Source organism: Panicum virgatum, chromosome 7N (genome assembly GCF_016808335.1).
Source record: "Panicum virgatum strain AP13 chromosome 7N, P.virgatum_v5, whole genome shotgun sequence".
Taxonomy (NCBI): domain Eukaryota; kingdom Viridiplantae; phylum Streptophyta; class Magnoliopsida; order Poales; family Poaceae; genus Panicum; species Panicum virgatum.
The window spans coordinates 13,934,694-13,954,769 of NC_053151.1; the positions used below are offsets into that span (position 1 = coordinate 13,934,694).

A 20,076-nucleotide genomic window follows, 5' to 3' on the forward strand; every position below is an offset into this window, starting at 1 on the left:
CCTTGGCCTAATGGCCATCCTTGCCACAGTTGTGGCAGGTGTCATCGCGGGAAGCCTTGCGTTCGCCGATGCCGCCGCCATCAAGCGCCCTGGGAGCCCTGCGCCCCTTGCGCGTCTTGCGCTTACGGTTGCTTGTCGAGCTTGAGGCCTTTCCGTTTTTCCGCTACTTCTGGTGGATGAGCCACTGCTCTTCTGTGAAGAGAAGCTTGCCACCAATGGTGACCGGCCCGCCAGGTGGAGGCTCGTCGCGGTTTGTCGATCGCCTTAAGCCGCTTCCCACCTCCTCGATCGTCAGGGCAGGGAGGTCTAGCAATGTCTCAATGGAGATGGCGATTTGCATGTACTTCTTGGGGATGATGCGCAAGAACTTCACGTCGTCTTTCTCCTTGTCCATGTCGTTGCCGCCGTACCGCACCATTTGCTGCATCAGGATGGAAAGACGGAGAGCGAAGTTGTCGACGTCCTTGCCCGACTTGGATCGGGGAGAGAGGGGCGCCGCCGCCAGGGGGCTGGTGGGAGAGGGGGGGGGGGAGAGAGAGGGTGGAGAGAAGAAAACCCTAGGCTCTGATTACCAATTGTTGGCTCAAAATGAGTTCTCTATTTCTCAAAGCCCAATAGATGGCAGTTTGGGTACACATATAGGTCTAAATAAAGGGTAATTAGGTCCAAAAGATAAATTGGTGCTCACACATGCACCACCACACCACACACACCCATACAAGACTTATTCTATCATCCTGTTGTTGATTTAAATGTCAGTACATCCATTGATTTTGATCCATGATGGTAACTGCTTAGGTGCCGCTCTATTGTTGTGAAAAAAGAGACCTAAAGGATGAGTTGGCACCTTAGAGGATACCTTATACAGTAGACATTGAACCTAAAGAATGAATATGGGGGAGAAAAAAAGCAACTGGCCTTAGCCTCATCACCAATTCTTTAAGGCTCATGGTGACCTTATACAATTGTTAGGAAAAATATTGGGGAAAGTGTTCCCCATATCACACTAGTGATTAATACTCGTTTCAAAAGGCGAAAAAGATCCAGTATATTGCTACTCGAGCATGAGTATTGTTACCATGGATATCGAGAGGGATCCTCAAGAGGAACACCATCTGTAGGATGAAGCTGCAAGTGAAGGTCTATGGGTGTGGCAGTTGTTCGACTGTAGTAATGCCAGAACGTGCAATAAGGTCTCGTATATCCTTGGATTGAAAGAGATAATAGCCCTTGGAAGAATGCAAGACCTCAATCCCTTGGAAATAATTGAGAGGACCCAAGTCAGACATCTGAAATTGCTCACCAAGTTGTTGCTTCACATGATTAATATGATCAACATCATCTCCAGTATTTAGCATATCATCAACATATAGAAGCAGCAAAGTACGACCACGTGGAGAGAATGAAAAATAAGACAGGATCTTGTTCACTTTGTGAAAACCAGCAGCTCTTATCACTGATACAAAGCGTTCAAACCAAGCACGTGGAGCCTGTTTATGACCATACAAGGCTCGACAAAGAAGGCAAACATATCCTGGAGGTGTATTAACACCTGTTGGTGGCTGCATATAAACTGCTTCATGTAAATCACCATGAAGAAAGACATTCCTAACATCCATCAGAGAGATATTCCAGGACTTAGAAGCAGCCACAGCAATCAGAGTACGAACCGTGGTCATGTGAGCAACAGGAGCAAAAGTCTCATCATAATCATAGCCTTGAGTCTGCTGAAAACCTCGAGCAACCAGTCGAGCTTTATATCGCTCAATAGAACCATCCGATTTGGTTTTAACTTTGAATACCCATTTACATGTGATAGGTACTGCATGAGGTGGTAATGGAACAATATCCCATGTACTTGTGTGTTCAAGTGCAGCGAGCTCCTCAGACATAGCAGCCTACCATTCCGGAATGATAGAAGCCTCATGATAAGTGGATGGCTCATCAAGAATAGCACTTGCATGTGGAAATCCCAATTTATTAGGTGGCTGGATATTGGTGCGATCACGCAAATTGTAGCTAGGCCCAACCTATGACTCCAGGAGCATCGAGACTGGCCGAGGAAGGACTAGACTGAGAATGTAGATGAGTGGCAGAGCGACGCGTGTAAACATGTGTTATAGGTGGTTTACATGGTGGAGAGGGGATTGATGGAGGGTCATTAGGAGGTGGTAGAGTGTCATCAAGAGGAGCTGGTGTAGACGAAGGTGCATCATCACTAGAAAAAATAGGAGGAAGGTAAAGAAAAGATGTGGAAATCCCAATTTATTAGGTGGCTGGATATTGGTGCGATCACGCAAATTGTAGCTAGGCCCAACCTATGACTCCCGGAGCATCGAGACTGGCCGAGGAAGGACTAGACTGAGAATGTAGATGAGTGGCAGAGCGACGCGTGTAAACATGTGTTATAGGTGGTTTACATGGTCTAGAGGGGATTGATGGAGGGTCATTAGGAGGTGGTAGAGTGTCATGAAGAGGAGCTAGTGTAGACGAAGGTGCATCATCACTAGAAAAAATAGGAGGAAGGTAAAGAAAAGATGTGGATTCTGGAGAAGAAGATGAATGGGTAGAAGATAAAAGAAAGGATGATGCTCAACAAATGTCACATCATGAGAGATACGCATGGCAGGTACATCCAAACATCCGAAGATGATAATAGCGAGGAGGAGAGCCAAAAAGGACTTCACCAGGACACTTACCAGATGGTTTGGATGACGGTTGTCTGTTGATAAGATAAACAAATGTTGAGACCGCTCCCCCCCCCCCAAAGTGAGAGGGAACAAAGGGGGCAATTAGAAGAGTCTGAGTAGTTTCAATGATATGACGATGTTTGCATTCAGCTACACCATTTTGAGGATAGACTCCAGAGCATGAGAGCTGAGGAAGAGTGCCTTCAGAGACCAGAAACTGGCGAAAAATATCAGAAAAACATTCTCCACCAGAGTCGGAACGAAAATTTTTTAATAGAGGTGGAAAATTGAGTATGAACCATGCGAGTAAAAGACTGATAAATAGAACATAATTGGGACCGGTGTTTCATAAAGTAGAGCCAAGTGTATCGAGAATGATCATCAACAAAGATAACATAATATTTATGACCACCTTTAGTAGCAAAAGGAGCTGAGCCCCATACATCTGAGTGAATAAGATCAAAGGGTTTAGCAGAGTGAGAGACTAGAAGGATAGGGAAGCTGAATCTGTTTTTCATGCTTACAACCCTTACAATGAAAGTTAGACTCGAAGATGTATGACCTAAATAGCCCTGATGTATTAATGTGGACAAGCGAGACCCGCAGAGGTGACCAAGTCGATGATGCCACTTCATGAAGGATGATGGAGATGATGATGAAACAGATGACACATGAGCAGCGGAAGAAGGAAGACACAAGGTGTCCAAAATGTAGAGGCTAGGAGAATCTATACGGCGATGGCTAGTCCCAATCACAATCCCGCTTTGACAATTCTGAATAAAATAAGATGAGTCATCAAATCCAATAAAACAATTATGAACAGCAATTTGGCCCACTGAAAGAAGATTCATGAACAACCGAGGTACAAATGAGACATCAGGGACTGAAAATTTAGTATTACAAAGAGAACCCCAATGAGTAATGTAACAGGAGGTATCATCAGCTGCCTGAATAGAGGCACTGTCAGTGATTGGCTTGTAGGTAACCAACTGAGACTGATCAGATGTCACGTGAAAGGAGGCCCCGGAATCAAGAGCCCAAGCTGGCTGAGAGGCATCAACAGATGAAGAAGCAGCAACAGAGATAGACCGATCTCGACCAATGGAAGAGGTACCTTGGCTGATAGGACCATCTCGAGCAGTGGAAGAGGTACCACGGCCACGAGCAACACGAGAAGCTCGACGGGCACAATACTCAGCTAACTTCTCTGGATATGCTGAAAAACAATTTGCAGATAGATGAGTAGTATTGCCACGATGCTTACACGGCTCCGAAGAGGTACCTCCAGGTACAGGGACCCTCTGAGAGGCTGCCAACACATTATGAGTCGCTGTCACTTAAGAGAAAGAAGATATAGACTGCAGATGTGTCTTTTCAGCAAGTAATTCAGCCAAGGCTTGGTCCATAGTGAGAGTAGCAGAATTATGAAGTAGTAGAGTACGAATGGAAAATCAAATTCTGGCTTCACTCCCATGACAAAGCGATATGTCAGAAATCTTTCAACGAATTTGTGGGTTGGGCAGTTAGCTGCTGTGCACTCATTCACCATGGAAGTCAGTGAGCCCATGAAACAATCATAAGCAGAATAATAGTCATCAATAGACATATCACCTTGCTCAATGACATGAATTTGCTGCATGAGGTTGTGGAGAAGAGCACCACTGTCCTGAACATAGCGTTGCTTTAAGGCAGACCATATTGCCTTAGATGTTTTAAACTTTCTGAGACTCATAATCATAGACTGTTTGATACTATTAACCTTGGCAGCCATCACCTTCCCATCATTAATTTGCCATGTGTTAGCAGTACTAGCATTCTTGCCATCAGTTTGGAGCTCAGGGGGATCATCAGTTAAGTGAGAATAAAGACTAATGGAGAGAATAATGGCTTATATTCCTCCAAACCCTAGAAGGGTGAGATATATAGATCCTATACATGGGTTTCTAGATGGTCCTCTATACATGGGCTCGCATATACACCAACACCCCTAGAAGGGTGGGATATATAGATCCTATACATGGGCTTCTAGCGGTGTTCAAGACTGGACAACGAGAAAGCTAACACCCCCCCCCGCAGTCTGATCTACTGGCGCAACGGTGTTCAAGACTGGACAAGAAGAGAGTACAAATAGAGTAAAAAAGAGCAAATACCCCCCCCCCCCCCGCAGCCACAACTAGCCAACGGCTACGTTGAGGCTGGAGAGAAACTCCGAGAAGGTCGAGGAGGGCAGTCCCTTGGTGAAGATGTCAGCAAACTGGGAGGTAGTCGGGACATGGAGTACCCGAACATCGCCGATGGCGACTCTGTCGCGGACGAAGTGTAGGTCGATCTCCACATGCTTCGTCCGCTGATGCTGGACGGGGTTGGTGGAGAGATACACGGCGCTGACGTTGTCACCGTAGACCAGCGTGCTCTTGGCGAGCGGGCTGTGGAGTTCCGCCAAGAGCTGTCGTAGCCAGGACGCCTCCGCCACGCCGTTAGCGACAGCCCGGTACTCCGCCTCAGCACTGGAGCGGGAGACAATCGGCTGCTGCTTGTACAACTAGGAGACCAGGTTGCCGCCTAGGAAGACAGCATACCCGGAAGTAGAGCGACGAGTGTCCGGGCAGCCAGCCCAGTCAGCATCGGTGTAGACCACCAGCTCAATAGAGGACGAGCGATGAAGCACCAGTCCGAGGTCCACAGTGCCACGGACGTAGCGGAGGAGATGCTTCAGCGCAGCAAGGTGTGACTCCCGGGGATCATGCATATGGAGCAGACCTGCTGAACAGCGTTGGTAAGGTCTGGATGGTGAAGGTGAGGTACTGCAAAGCGCCAGCCAGACTCTGGTAGGCAGTAGGATCAGCCACCGGATCACACAGATCAACAGACAGCTTCGCCTGAGTGTCGACAGGTGTGGAGCAGGGCTTGCAATCAGTCATCCCAACCCTCTCCAGAATATCGAGTGCGTACTGCCGCTGGTGAAGGAGAAGACCAGACGAGCGAAGCTCAACAGTGACGCTCAAGAAGTGGTGGAGCTGACCCAGATCTGTCATAGCAAACTCCTGCTGCAGAGAGGAGATGACACTCTGAAGTAGCTGCTGACTGGAGGCTGTGAGCACAATGTCATCGACATAGAGCAGCAGATATGCAGTCTCATCCCCACGGCGGTAGATGAAGAGACGTGTTGGACTTGGTCTCGGTGAACCCCAATGTCATCAAGAACGTGGCGAACCGAGAGTACCAAGCCCGAGGAGCCTGCTTCAGACCATAGAGAGACTTGTTGAGCCGGCAGACCATATCTGGACGACTCGAGTCCACAAATCCCGCTAGCTGAGAGCAGTAGACAGTCTCTGAGAGAGTGCCGTGAAGAAACGCATTCTTCACGTCCAGCTGGTGCACAGGCCAGGAGTGCGAGAGGACCGTGCGCACCGTAGCGGGCTTCACCACTGGGCTGAAGGTCTCATCATAGTCCACACCAGGTCGCTGAGTGAACCCCCGGAGAACCCAGCGAGCCCTGTAGCGCTCCAGTGTGCCATCAGCCCGACGCTTATGCGTCCAGATCCACTTGCCAGTCACCACATTGCAACCAGACGGACGCAGCATGAGGTCACACGTCTGGTTGGCAAGAAGAGCCGCGTACTCCTCTTCCATCGCACGACGCCAGTGAGGATCCGCCAAGGCGTCGCGGACAGAGGAGGGTACCGGAGAGACCCGCGGCTCTCCTTCAGTGGCGGAGAGAGTCGCGGCCTGAGACGCCATCCGCCGAGTCACCATGGGATGAATATGCCGAGGATCCCGATGGATGACTAGCGGGTGGTACACCTCCGGCTCGGCTCGAGAGGGAGCCGGAGGAAGCGGCGGCGGCGACGGCTCCGGTGTAGGCGTTGCAGGAGCCTCCGGAGCAGGAGGCGGCGCTGGTGTCGACGCCGAACGACGTCGGTACACCTGCACTGGTTGAGTGTACCGCTGCGGCGCCGGTGTCGGTGCCGAGTGGCGCCGGTACACCTGCACCGGCTGAGCGTACCGCGCCAGGGCAGGGGAAGGCAACGGGGCCGTGCGGGGCGCAGCGGGAGACCTGGTCCGCGCGCGGCACGACCGGAGGTCCCGGAGCCGCGCGTGGCGCGACCGCGGGCACCGGGGCCGCGCTCGGCGCAGCAGGGATCACCGGAAGCGGTGCCGGTGCGCCGGGAAAACCTGCAGGAAAAGGACAGACAGGTAATGGTGGCTAAACCGCCGGGTCAGTCGGAAACAAAGACTCCAGCTCGGGGTCAGGAGATGACGTGTCGGGAGACAGGTAATGGAGTAGGGGAAATCCAACTCGTCAGAGACGACGTGTCGGGAGATCAGAACGCGGCGAGAGGTGAGGTCAAAGCATCGGTACCCCTTGTGGTCAGGGGAGTATCCGAGGAACACACAACGAGTCGAGCGGGGCGCCAGCTTGTGAGAAGCGGTGGCGGAGGTGTTAGGGTAACACGCACACTCGAAGACCCGAAGGTGGTCGTAGCGAGGAGGGGTACCGAAGAGAGCGTGGTGTGGAGTGGGAGCAGGAGAAGCAGTGGATGGAAGGCGGTTGAGCAGGTAGGTGGCGGTGTGGAGGTTCTGGATCAGAAGGGTGCGCACGACGTCGTTCATCGTGCGAATCATCCGCTCAGCCTTGCTGTTCTGAGGAGAGGTATACGGACAAGACATACGTAGCTGAACACCCCGAATGAGGAAGAAGGAACGGGAGGTAGAGTTATCAAACTCCCGCCCGTTGTCACACTGGACGGCCTTAACAGTGAGGCTGAATTGAGTGGACACCCAGGCAAAGATGTGGAGAAGGGTGGGGAAGGTTTCTGACTTGGCGCGCAAAGGGAAAGTCCAAGAGTAATGAGAAAAATCATCAACAATGACCAGGTAATATTTGTAGCCGTGATGCTGAGTATAGGAGATGTCCACAGGTTACAGTGAATAAGATCAAAAGCATGCGCAACATGCGAAGAAGAAGAAAACGAAAGTCTAACATGACGACCTAATTGGCACGCATGACAGAGGTGCTCAGCAGGAGCCCTAGTACATGGAACATCGATACTACGACTAAGCTGAGCCAAAACGTCGCGGCCGTGGTGTCCAAGCCGGCGGTGCCAGGTGGTGTAAGAAGGCGTCACGGCAAAAGCAGTAGACGAAGAAGAAGTCGAAGACAGAGCAGCGGAAGCAAGAAGCCGAAGAGTGTAAAGGGGCCCCGGGCTATCACATCTGAGGAGCGATCCACTCGGTGCTGACCGGCGGTGTCAGTCCCATGGTGCTGAAGGGCTGCGCCAGAGCGGCCTGGTCCCACCCCCAGGCCAGGTTGGTTGCTAGCTGGGCTGAGCGGGCGGGGTCCAGTACGGCGCGGAGAGGGGAGCAGCATCGGTGAACATAGCCGCCGGCTGCAGCTGAGGACGAGGCCCCCCTCCCGGACCCTGGAACGGCCACATCGAGATGCGCCCTGACCATGGGTTGCTGAAGGATGGCCAGGGCGTACCTTCAGGGGCAGGGGCAGGAGCGGGAGTCGGAACCTGAGTCGGAGGAGTCGGCGCGCCCCGACGGCCCCCACCGGTACCGGTACCCCCAGAAGCAGGGCCACCAGTGCCACCACCACCACCACGGCCCCCCCACCTCCGGTCTGCCCGGCGGGAGCAGCACCAAGGAGAGGTGGCAGGGGTGGCGGAGGAAGCCGGTGGAGCAGTGACGAGCGCGGTGGAGGTGGACGATGGCGATCCGGGCGCGAGACCCCTAGTGATCTCCTCGAGGGCGAGGTCGTCCCGGACCTGCAGGAAGGAGGGGAAGGGCCTCTGGCAGGCGATCCAGCTCTTCAGGTGGTCATAGGTGCTACTCAGGCCCCGCAGGACATTGAGCACCAAGACCTGATCGGACACTGGATCCCCGAGGTCGTGAAGAGCATCGGCCATGCCCTTCATCCGCCGGCAGTACTCGCCAACGAAGAGGTCCCCCTGCACGAAGGTGCGGAAGGTGGCGTCGAGCTGGAGGGCGTGGTACTCGGCGTTGCCGAGAAACTGCGCCTCGAGCGCCACCCAGGCCTGCCGCGCGGTGCCGCCGTGGGTCCTGATGAGGTCCTGAAGATTTAGGGAGATGGTCCCGAAGATCCAGGACATGGCGACACTGTCGAGGCGCAGCCACGCCACGTCCTGCGCCTCGATCGGCGTGTCGAGGAGGACGTGGTCGTCGAGGGCGTAGCGGCGGAGGGCGAGCAGGACCTGGTCCCGCCAGCGTCCGTAGGAGGACGACGTTGGGTCGAGGACGGTGACCAGGGCCTTGATGTTCTGGACGCCGGCGGCCTGGAGGTGGAGCTGGGCGACCATGAGGTCGGTCGGGTCGTACCGGGCTCCAGATCCAGCGGGCGGGGCCTGGCGGGAGGAAGAGGCGCCGGGCTCGTGGTCGACGGGCCGCTGGCCGGAGGAGACGCGGAGGAAGCGCTCCACCTCGGCGACCCGGAGAGCGGAGGCGTCGGCCGCGGTGCGCTCACGCCCCCAGGCGAGGGCAGCCACGCGAACCCGCTCCTGGGCCGCCGAAGCCTCCGACTTGGCGGCGAGGAGGGCCGCAGCGAGAGCGGCGTCGGCCTGCTGCCCGCGAAGGACGGCGGCGGAGAGCACCGCATCCCGAGCCCGGTCCACGCGGCATCAGGCGCGGCGTCGACGGCATGCTGCTTGCCGGCAGCGATGGCGGCTCGGTGCGCGGCGGCCTGCGCAGTAGTGGCGTCAGCGCCCGTCGCAGCCGTGCCCGCGCCCCCCCGCGGCCATGGCGGCCGGATCCGCGCCCAGGGCAGTGGGATCCGCCGCGTCGGCGCCCGGCGGCGGGTGTGGCGGGTCGGCGACGTCCGTGAGGGCAGCGAGGGCCGTGGCGGCGGTGGCAGGCCATGGCGCCGGCGGCCAGAGGCCCCAAGCAGAGGAGTCCCGAGCAGAGGATAGGGGAGCAGAGGAGGTCGCGCCGCCGGGAGCAGAGGAGAAGGGAGGGAAGGAGGAGAGGGGCGGCGGCGGGATGGCCGGCAGTGGCGGCTAGAGGGTGGGTGGGAGGAGAGGAAAGAGGCTAGATACCATTATGGAGAGAATAATGGTTTGTATTCCTCCAAACCCTAAAAGGGTGGGATATATAGATCCTATACATGAGCCTCTAGATGGGCCAATATACATGGGCTCACATATACACCAACAATGACCTTGACCCCTCAAAGCAGTTTCAACACAAAAGGACCACTCTGGACAATTGGAACCATCAAGAGTGATATTAATAACAATGGGACTGATCTGAGCCATGGTGAAAATTGCAATAGCAAGAGCTAAATTGAACGGACAGCAGCATATAGCAGATCCACAATTACCAGAAATGAGCAGCTGCAGTCAGAGGCAGACGGCCAGAACAGAGCAGCAGCAATTGGTGTAGAACGAGCTGTTCGAGCAGGCAGCAGCAATCGGCCAGGAGCAGCTAGAACAGAGTAGCACGGCAGAGCAGAGGCGGACAGCTGCACCCCCCCCCCTCCAATGCGCGAGGACGAGCGACGGGGTGGCGCAGGGGCGCAGCGACGGGCGGCGCAACAGCCAGAGATCGAGGATGAGCCGGAGCGAGGCCTGCTGCTTGGTGGGGCGCCGGCGCACGGAGCGGAAGGAGCCACGACGGCGGCGGGGATGGCCGCAACGGGTGGCCACAGGTAGAGGCCGCGACAAGCGGCGGAGGGGCGCAGCAACGGGCGGCGCGGGCACGGACCGCGATGGGCGGCGTCTCAAGACTGGTGGCGCGATGGGCGCAACGACTTGCGGCGGCCGGAGCTGGCGGATGGTCGGCGGCCGGAAAAAATGGTGGATGTGGAGGCGACGGGCTCCTCACACTAACCCTAATCGAACTTGCTCTGATTCCATGTTACCGAGGATGAAGATGACTGAAGATGGTAAAGGAAGAGTCTGGATGTGTATATGTACAGAGAGGAATATGGGCCAAGGGCCTAATATAGACATGCTGCTTAACAAGTATTACTCGGTTAATCAAATGCATTTTAATTTTCAAATTATTCAGACAATCATGTCAGGCTTAAGATCTCAGGATGCACAAACTGTAACCTTCTTTGTTGGGTTAGTCACCTCTGTAGCCGATTCTTTATATCAGTTTTGTGTTTTTTTGGTGTTTCTGCTATACTTTCAATCTTGCATCACGTTTCATTAGAAAAATTCATTTGAGGATTTTTTTTATACATGCTTAGTACTACTTTTTTTCTTCTATTGTTGATAGGTGGTCCTAGTGGATCAGGAAAGACAAGTTTAGCTCAGAAGATGGCAAATATAATTGGCTGTGAAGTTGTAAGCTTGGAAAGTTATTACAAGCCTGAACAAGTGAGAGATTACAAGTATGATGATTACAGCTCATTGGACATTGCTTTGTTGACTAAGGTGATATATACTTTTCATTTCCTATGCTAACTTATGCATCAAATGCTTTCAGATTTCTGAACAGGCGAGGTTAATCAAAACTAGTTTATCGAAAACTGACGGTTAGGCGGTTATCTCTTGGTATCAACGGAACTGGCATACTTGTCATTGACACTGGTATTTTGAATGTGTGGCAGTTAATTATAGGAGACCCCTAGTTAGAGTGCTTAGAGTATATTATATCCTGGTTCCAGTATAGGCCTGCAGCTTTATCATTTGCCCATTGTTGCTCACTGAGTCACTGTTTGGTTTGCACCCTACTCTGTCTGCTTCACAATGTGATTCTTGTTCCATGGGATTCACCGTTCCAAAATGTCTATTGTGGAGATCAAGAATGTTGTTGAAACTTGGAAGTTTCTATCTTCCACCCCTAAATTTTTTGTGATGTGAAGGGCTTAGTGGTTGTAGCAGATAATTTAGAGAGAACTTAATAAGGGGCATATATGGTCATTTTGTTGGTCATTTTCTTTGATGTAGTGCCTCCTTGGCCTCTGCTGATGGCTTTGCACTTATATTATGAAATGGAGGGTAATTTTGTGTAGCTTAAGATGTTAATTCATGATCTGAGCAACTATATTGATGATTAGTTACTGTCTGAAACTATTGTTGTAACACAGAACATTATGGAAATCAGAAATAGTCATAAGGCGGAAGTTCCTTCCTTCGACTTTGAAAATTTCAGCAGAAAGGGGTTCAAGGAGCTTCAAGTCTCTGAGGAAAGTGGAGTGGTAAAGTATATATCCATCCAACCATCTCATTGAGTACATTTTACTAATATTTCAACTGGGCTAGTTTTCTTTTCTTGCATGACACGCTTTTTGACAAATTGTCTATAATCATATGGTAATGCTAGGATTAGGATGTCCGACATGTAGAAAACATCGTACGCTCTGACACATGTTGCAAGAGTCAAGTACCGATTTTTTTTTCTCGAAAGCGCAGGAGAGTTGCGCATCAATATATTAAGAAGAAGGGGTAAGAACCCCAGGTGGTAAAGTTTAGGGCCTGTACCAAACCCAAACAAAGGACCCCTGATTGCTATTACATAAAACACTAAAAAGGTGAGACCTGACCAACAAGAGCTAAGAACTAGGACTTAGGCCTCCTGAGGTCCAAGGGTGAGGAGGTGTGACAGTCCTCGAGCCCCGGCAAAGGACCATTGGTGCAGTTCTTCCTTGATAACCGAAATAACACATCAGGTGTAATCCCATCGAAGACACATGGGTTGCGGTGCTTCCAGATGGTCCAAGCTCCCAAAATAAAGATAGAGTCCAATCCTTTTTTTACCAGACCATTAACTCTAGTACCAGCAGCCATCCACCACTCAAAGAAGGAAAGATCATTCTGTGGAGCCAAGATTTGCAGGTTAAACATTTGCAACACAGCGAACCGGACCTGACGGGAGAAAACACTTGCCACCAGCAGGTGATCAGCAGTTTCCTCAACCTGATCGTAAAGAGGACAGGCTGCCGGGTGGGAGAGCCCCTTTCTGGCCAGGCGATCTGCTGTCCAAATTCTGTTAAGAGCAGCCATCCATCAAAAGAATTTGCACTTGCCTGGTGCCCAGCTCTTCTAGATCTGCTTCCAAGGGCCAAACCCAGTAGCTCCAATGGATAGAGCTTAATAAGCTGATTTAGTAGTGTACTGACCTGTAGTAGAAAACTGCCACATAGATAGGACCTCTATTTAGATAAAATTAGATAGGACCTCCCATAACTCTAGGTATTCTGCTAGGACTTCTAGTGTGAGCGCCCCTTTTATGTCAGTAATCCATCATGCATAAGTTAAGGCGTCGAACACTGATCTTTACCGAGTTCTCGGGGTTATCGCAGCAAACAGATGAGGTACTAGCTGGTCCAATCTTTGCCCATGCAGCCATCTATCCGACCAAAAACAAGTATTTTTTTCCCATTTTCTACCTCAGAAACAGTGGCCACTGAAAAAGGCCTTGACTTGCTGTGGAGCATTTATAGGGAAGAAATTCCAAACCTTGTCAGGTTCCGTTTTTTGCAACCAAAGCCAGCGTAAATTGAGAGCCCAACTGAGTTGCTGCAGATTTGAAATGCCGAGACCACCTAGTTCAATTGACCTTGTCACTTTGGGCCAAGCAATGAGACAGTGCCCACCTCTGACATATTTTTGACCCTTCCACAAAAACCCTCGTCTGCACTTATCTATTGCCTTCAAGGTTTAAAGCCATAAGCAAATAGATTGTCATAGAGGTGAGTACCAACTGTACCCGGATTTTTCTTCCAGCCTTAGTGAGTAGATCAGCCTTCCAGCTTGGCAAGCGATCAGCTATCTTATCAATCAATGGCTGGATCTGATTCTTTGTCAACTTAAGAAGTAAAAGGGGTACTCCAAGATACTTGCAAGGGAATTCTGAGAGAGGGCAGGGGAGGTTTTTAAGTAAGATTGCTCTGTCCTCATCTTGACATTGTATAGGGAGGATTGAACTTTTCTGGACGTTGGTTTGAAGGCCTGAGGCTTCCCCGAAATGGTGCAGGATATCCAAAGTAATACCAATATCCTCTGCTGCAGGATGGAGGAAGATGACTACATCATCAGCATAAAGAGAAATTCACTGCTGCAGTGCTCTATAAGCTAGCAGCTGCAAGAGCTCCTCATCCGAGGCCTTTTTCGCCAAGGCACAAAGAATATCCATGACAAGAATGAAGAGCATTAGGGACAGAGGATCACCTTGCCTTAGTCCTCTGCAGTACACAATTTTGTTACCAGGAGTGCCATTCAGCAAGATGAGTGGAGGAGGAAGCAAGCAGCCCAAAACCTAAATTCTTTAGAACCTCCAAAAGAAATGGCCAGGAAACTGAATCAAAAGCTTTGGTTATGTCAAACTTCATGGGAATGCGAGGCTTATTCTGTTGGTGTAAGAATTTGGTGGTGTGATGCACCAGCATGAAGTTATCCAATATACAATGCCCACATTGCCTATCTGTTACTGTACGTGGATGATATTGTGTTGACTGCCTCGTCTACCAATCTGCTTCATGACATTTGGTTGTCTTCACACTGAGTTTGCTATGACGGATCTTGGGGCTCTTCATCACTTCCTGGGGATATCAGTTACCCGTTCTTTAGATGGCCTGTTTCTATCACAACGTCAGTATGCCTTGGATCTCCTTCAGCGTGCTGGTATGGGTGAGTGTCACTCTACGACGACGCCAGTTGACACCAAGGCGAAACTTTCAGCTATAGATGGAGCGCCAGTTGCTGATCCCTCTGAGTACAAGAGTTTGGCTGGGGCTTTACAGGACCTTACTCTCACTCGTCCTGATCTTGCATATGCTCTTCAGCAAGTCTGTCTCTTTATGCATGACCCTCGCGAGCCTCATATGGCGCTCGTGAAGCATATCCTATGTTATGTGAAGGGCACACTGTCTTCTAGTCTTCACATCGGCGATGGATCCGATCGATACATTTACAGCCTACACAGATGCAGACTGGGCTGGCTGTCCTGACTCCAGGCGATCTACTTCAGGATACTGTGTTTTTTCTTGGTGACACTTTAGTTTCGTGGTCATCCAAGCGACAAACTACAGTATCTCGTTCTAGTGTTGAGGCTGAGTATAGGGCTGTGGCACATGCTGTGGATGCTGCTTCAGGAGCTTCACATTCCCCTCTCGACGGCTACGCTCGTCTACTGTGATAACGTCAGTGCTGTTTATATGACAGCCAATCCTGTCCATCATCGACGAACGAAGTACATCGAGATTGACATTCACTTCGTCCAGGAGAAGGTGGCTTTGGGACAAGTTTGAGTTCTTCATGTGCCATCTTCACATTAGTTTGCTGACATCATGACTAAGGGTCTTCCTATACAATTGTTTACTGATTTTAGGTCCAGTTTTGGAGTCCGTCAGGCTTCCCCTGCGACTACGGGCGGGTGTTAGATATATAGAGTTGTATTTGTGCTTGTATTGTGTTTCTTGTAACCCAAGTCCTGCACTTTCTTGATATAAAGATACGCACCTCTCCTGCAGTGTTCAAGCAAAAAAAAAGAGAAATTTGACGTTTTTTTTTCTTGAACACATAGGAGAGCTGTGTGTCATTTTATTAATAGGAGAAAAAAAGAGTCGTGTTACGAATTGAGAGGAGAAGAGAATGAACTGTGTTATTGTATTGAGATATGCCCAAAGGGCTATATATACAAGAGGAGACCCCAAACCCTAGACTAGTACAATGACACTTATACCCTTAACACCCCCTCTCAAATGCAACGTGAATGCAATGGTGAATGCAATGACGTTGCATTTGGAGAGTTGATACTAAGCACTAGACTCAACAAAAAGAAAAAAATACATCCAAAGTCCAAAATCAAAGATGTCGTCGAAGCGTGCAACTCTTGAACATGTCGATGTAGATGATCTCCTCCACAAGAGGGTATTGCCTTCACAACCGTACTTAAGCGAATAGCCCGAGCCTTCACAAACCAGTACGTCAACTCCTCAAAGATGAGTCTTGCTTTGGAGACTTTGAACTCGACAAAGTAGTGGGATGTGCCAAGCCAGCCAAAGATAGAAAGCACCACTGCAAGACGGCAAGTGGCGAGACAGGAAGGTGATGACGACAAATAGACGGCCAGTGATCATGACATGGAGCAAGACGGCTCCGAAAGGGACCAAGAGGGCATTGTCGCACCACAAAGATGATGACGAGATTAGCTAAATCGACGGGACTCAGCTAACCATAAAATAAAAGAAAGAAATTGGCTGACTGACAACTTGAATATGTAGACACGCATGGCATCGACGAACTAAAGATGTGTAATTAGACTTGTATTGATAGTGACTTGGATGGAGACGACATAACTGGACAATTAGGACTAAGATAGCAGCAGCCAGCAGGTACAGGCAAAATCTGACGATGGATGCAAGCAGCAGCAAGCAACAAGCAAAAGATGATATGGATGGAAATATGACATAATATAGATACTAACAAGCAGATGAGCAGAGCAGCGCAGCCGCACGGACAGATAGCAGCAGCACGTATAAGCAAAAGATAAGCAGAGCCCCCTGTCCGCATTGCAGAAAATGAATCGAATACTAGAGGGGCGTGACATCCGCAAGGCACAAATGCAGAGAGGACAGCCGGCGAGAGAGCAGACCCACTGCACAAGGACGAGCGACGGGCGGTGCAGTGCAGAACAGCAGGCAGAAGGGCAGGCAGAAGGGTGGACAGCCGACGAGCAGCAAGCAGAGGTGGCGACGACGGGCAGCAGCTGCAGCACAAGGAGCGCACCAGCGGCCCAAGAAATGGAGCTGAGCTGCCTCCTCCTCTTCCCCAGCTTCCCCACCCCTGCTCCATAGACGGCCGCGACGGTGAGCGAGGGAGGTGGCTGCGACCGCGGCCGAGTTGAAGGCCATGACTGGAGCCGGCTGCGGTCGGAGGCAGGGCGGCGGCGCGACGGGCGGATGGAGGCCTGCGGACGGCGCGGACGGCGCCGACCGCGCGATGGACGCAGACGCAGGCCGCGCGACGGGCGCGGCGGATGCGGACGGGCTCCGCGCGACGGGCGTGGATGGAGGGGTGCGGAGGACGAGCCGGCGGGGACGGGTGGTGAAGAGGACGACGGACCGGCGGCGACGGGTGCGGACGGGCGGTGGCGGGCCGCTCCCGCTGCAGATCTGGCGCGGACGAGGATGAGGACGGCCGCGATGGGCGGCGTGGCGGCCAGATCCGCGACGGGCGGACGCGACGGCGGGCAGAGGAGAGCCGCGACGGCAGCCAGACAGGCGGCGGCGCGCGACAGAGCGCGACAATGGCGGATCCATGACGGGCAGGGCTGCTGCTCCCTTCCCGCGAGCGGATCGACGTCGAGCTGAGCCGCGACGGCGGCGGATGGAAGCGACGGATCCCGACAGGGAAAAGAAAATGGGTACGTCTGCTGCTGCTGCGACTCAATCTACCAAAACAAATGGATTTGGGTTTGGGGTTGAAGGAGATGCTGCCCCCAGGAGCAAGATCGATGCTCCCAAGGGCAGCACAGCGGCGACGGAGGGTGGCAGACAGATCGAAACCTATAGCTCTGATAGCATGTTACGAATTGAGAGGAGAAGAGAATGAACTGTGTTATTGTATTGAGATATGCCCAAAGGGCTATATATACAAGAGGAGACCCCAAACCAGACTATTACAATGACACTTATACCCATAACATCATGCATAGACCCAAACACACCCCACACACATGCCGGAAAAAAACTTAGGAACTAATCACCCGTCACACTAAGTGCAGCGACCAACACATGAGACAAACTAACCCACTCCCTGGACAGAGAGCAGGGTAAGGCCCATAGCTCCTGCTAAGCTCCACAACTGCGCTTCATCATGGCCAAAGAAAGAGCAGTAGCGACACTTGGGACAGTCCCATTGAAGACACAATCATTTTGGTGCCTCCAAATGCTCCAGGCACCAAGAATAACTAGATAGTTTCGCCCCTTCTGTATGTTACCCGAGACCAAAACTTCCACCTTCTCCCACCAGTTGTCAAAGGAAGCATCCTGAGGTTGAGGAGCGAGCGGGCAGAGACCAAACCGCCGGAGAAGAGAGAACCAGAACTATCTAGTAAAAGTGCACCCAACAAGAAGGTGCTGGATGTTCTCCTCCTCTTGGTCACAAAACAGACATCTGGCTGGATGGGGGAGACCTCGCCGAGCAAGTCTGTTGGCAGTCCAGCAACATTGTGGGCTGCCAGCCACATGAATAAGTGGTGAATGGATTTGTGTTTATATTTGTATTTAAATGAATGCATGCATTGGACTAGAATGTGGTTAAATTTTGATACTATTGTCTACCAAATATTTTATATGCAATCGTTTGGTATTTATTACATTCTCCAATGCTTAGCTCTCATGGATAAGTGGTGATCGTTTCTTGACTTTACTTCTGGATACCAGGTAATCTTTGAAGGTGTCTATACTTTACATCCTGCTATAAGGAAATTGTTGGATTTGTGGATTGCAGTTGTAAGCTCTTTACTTTCATAACTTCAACCCTTTGTAGTCTGGTTCCATCATCTTCCTACTTCATCATAAATAATTGTTTGGAGATTAACATATTCCCTTGCATTAGGTTGGTGGAGTTCATTCACACCTTATCGCAAGAATACAGAGAGACAAGAATCGTGCTGGCTTTTCTATTTCCCAGACTGAAATCATGACCACCGTGTTTCCACTGTTTCAGCAATACATCGAACCACATCTTGTCCATGCTCATGTTGGTACAGAAAACATAATTGTTGACCTATTTTATTATTTTCCCATTATATAATTGTCCATTGCCTTGTTCGCATTATGCATTCAGTAATTGATGCGTACTTATGCATTTTTCCTTTTGGACATGTTTGGCAGCTTAAGATTCAGAATGATTTTGATCCTGTGCTCTCTCCTGAAAGCTCACTTTTTGTGTTAAAAAGTAAAAAACAGGTAAACATACAACTTCATATTCCCACATTTCCAGTGTTCACCCCTGGGCGATAGGTCATAGTTGGGAGGCAGAACAATGCCATGTACCTAATGGGTGATTTGGTACGCCGAGGTGACTGCCTTGTAGCTGCCTAGGATGGATAAATCGGCTAGGTGGGGTTTTGTCACTGAGCACCTAGGCAGCCGCCTAGGACAACACTGTACATTCCATGTTTGGGGTGGTGTTGAGTTTTTGCTCCATTTGTCAGGTGTCCTACCAAGACATACTGAAGGTACTAGATGCTAGTAAAGTCTGCAGTTCTGTCCAGAACTTTACTGATGTGTACTTAAGGCTTCCTGGCGTACCATTTAATGGACAGCTCACAGAAGGCGAGTGTATCCGGGTCAGAATTTGTGAAGGAAGATTTGCACTGTTAATACGAGAGGTTTGCAAACTTATCGTCTTATTTCATTTATGTTTCTTTGTCATTAACTTGTTGCCCTTTCTCTTCCCTTCTATATATGCTAGCCTATACGGGAAGGAAATTTTATTATCCAGCCAAAGGTTGATTTTGATATCAGTGCCAGCACTGTGGCAGGGCTTCTTAAGCTTGGGTAAGTGGTGAACCTGTTTTGTCTTATCTATGCTTTTCACTTGTTTGGAGGAAAATGTACTGGTCATTTCTTCATTTGAGAGCTGATGCAAGTAAACATCAAGATTTACTCCTTTGTGGCCGCACAGGATAACTTGAGATATTGACTAATGTGTTTCTTCTTCCCTTCAATGTGCCCCCCAAAGAACGCCCATCAGCACCACACACAAAACCTTGAGCTGTTGATTATTGTGTCTCTTATTGGACTTAGTTGCGATTTTAGTATTACCACTGAGAACTCAGTGATGGTCTGATGGGAATGGGATGCTGTGTTACATATCACATGATGGCACTATTGCCAAATAAATTATGACTGCTGGTGTGCTGTGACTAGAAGAGCCATATAGCTCAAAAATATGGGATTGTATTCTAGTAAATTGTCAGTTGATATGCTAAAAGTCACGTGAATATTTCATAAATTATTTGACTCTCTGAAATTCCTTCGTCTACTACAATGTATTAATTTTTTTCCGTTCCTATTTTGTAGTTACAAAGCTGTTGCATATATTGAAGCTTCTGCTGTGATTTACCAAGATGGAAAGGTTGTTATCTACTTCCAAGAACTGCATCTCTTCTTTTTTTTGGGAGAAAAATTTGCATACTAGCTCTTCTGAGAACTGTATGACAAATAGGACAAAAGGCTTTATTGTTTTTCTTCTTGTAAAAAATCTGCCTACTCCAGTAAAATTGTGCCACTATAACATGCTTGTACACTGATTAATGGTCCTTTGGCATCATTGTTGTGCTATGCAAGTATGCATGATTCAGGATTAAACGAATTTGCAATTAAAATATTGATGGTACATTTCCAGATGTCCTTTACAAATGCCCTTGTTAACAGGAAAGATTTGTCAAAGTATAGTTACATATT

The 20,076-nt window shown here is 50.2% G+C and overlaps 1 protein-coding gene across 3 annotated transcripts in view; it reads left to right on the top strand.

Moving 5' to 3' along the window:
• The window catches only part of LOC120680452, a 44,388-nt gene that overhangs the window by 14,225 nt on the left and 10,087 nt on the right, over positions 1-20,076 (top strand). For all 3 annotated transcript variants that reach the window (XM_039961946.1, XM_039961947.1, XM_039961948.1), the window contains exons 15-22: positions 10,932-11,089; positions 11,746-11,856; positions 18,046-18,114; positions 18,221-18,364; positions 18,499-18,573; positions 18,822-18,998; positions 19,082-19,167; positions 19,693-19,747. In XM_039961946.1, coding sequence (XP_039817880.1) covers positions 10,932-11,089; positions 11,746-11,856; positions 18,046-18,114; positions 18,221-18,364; positions 18,499-18,573; positions 18,822-18,998; positions 19,082-19,167; positions 19,693-19,747 — 875 coding nt within the window. The remainder of the gene's footprint in view (positions 1-10,931; positions 11,090-11,745; positions 11,857-18,045; positions 18,115-18,220; positions 18,365-18,498; positions 18,574-18,821; positions 18,999-19,081; positions 19,168-19,692; positions 19,748-20,076) is intronic.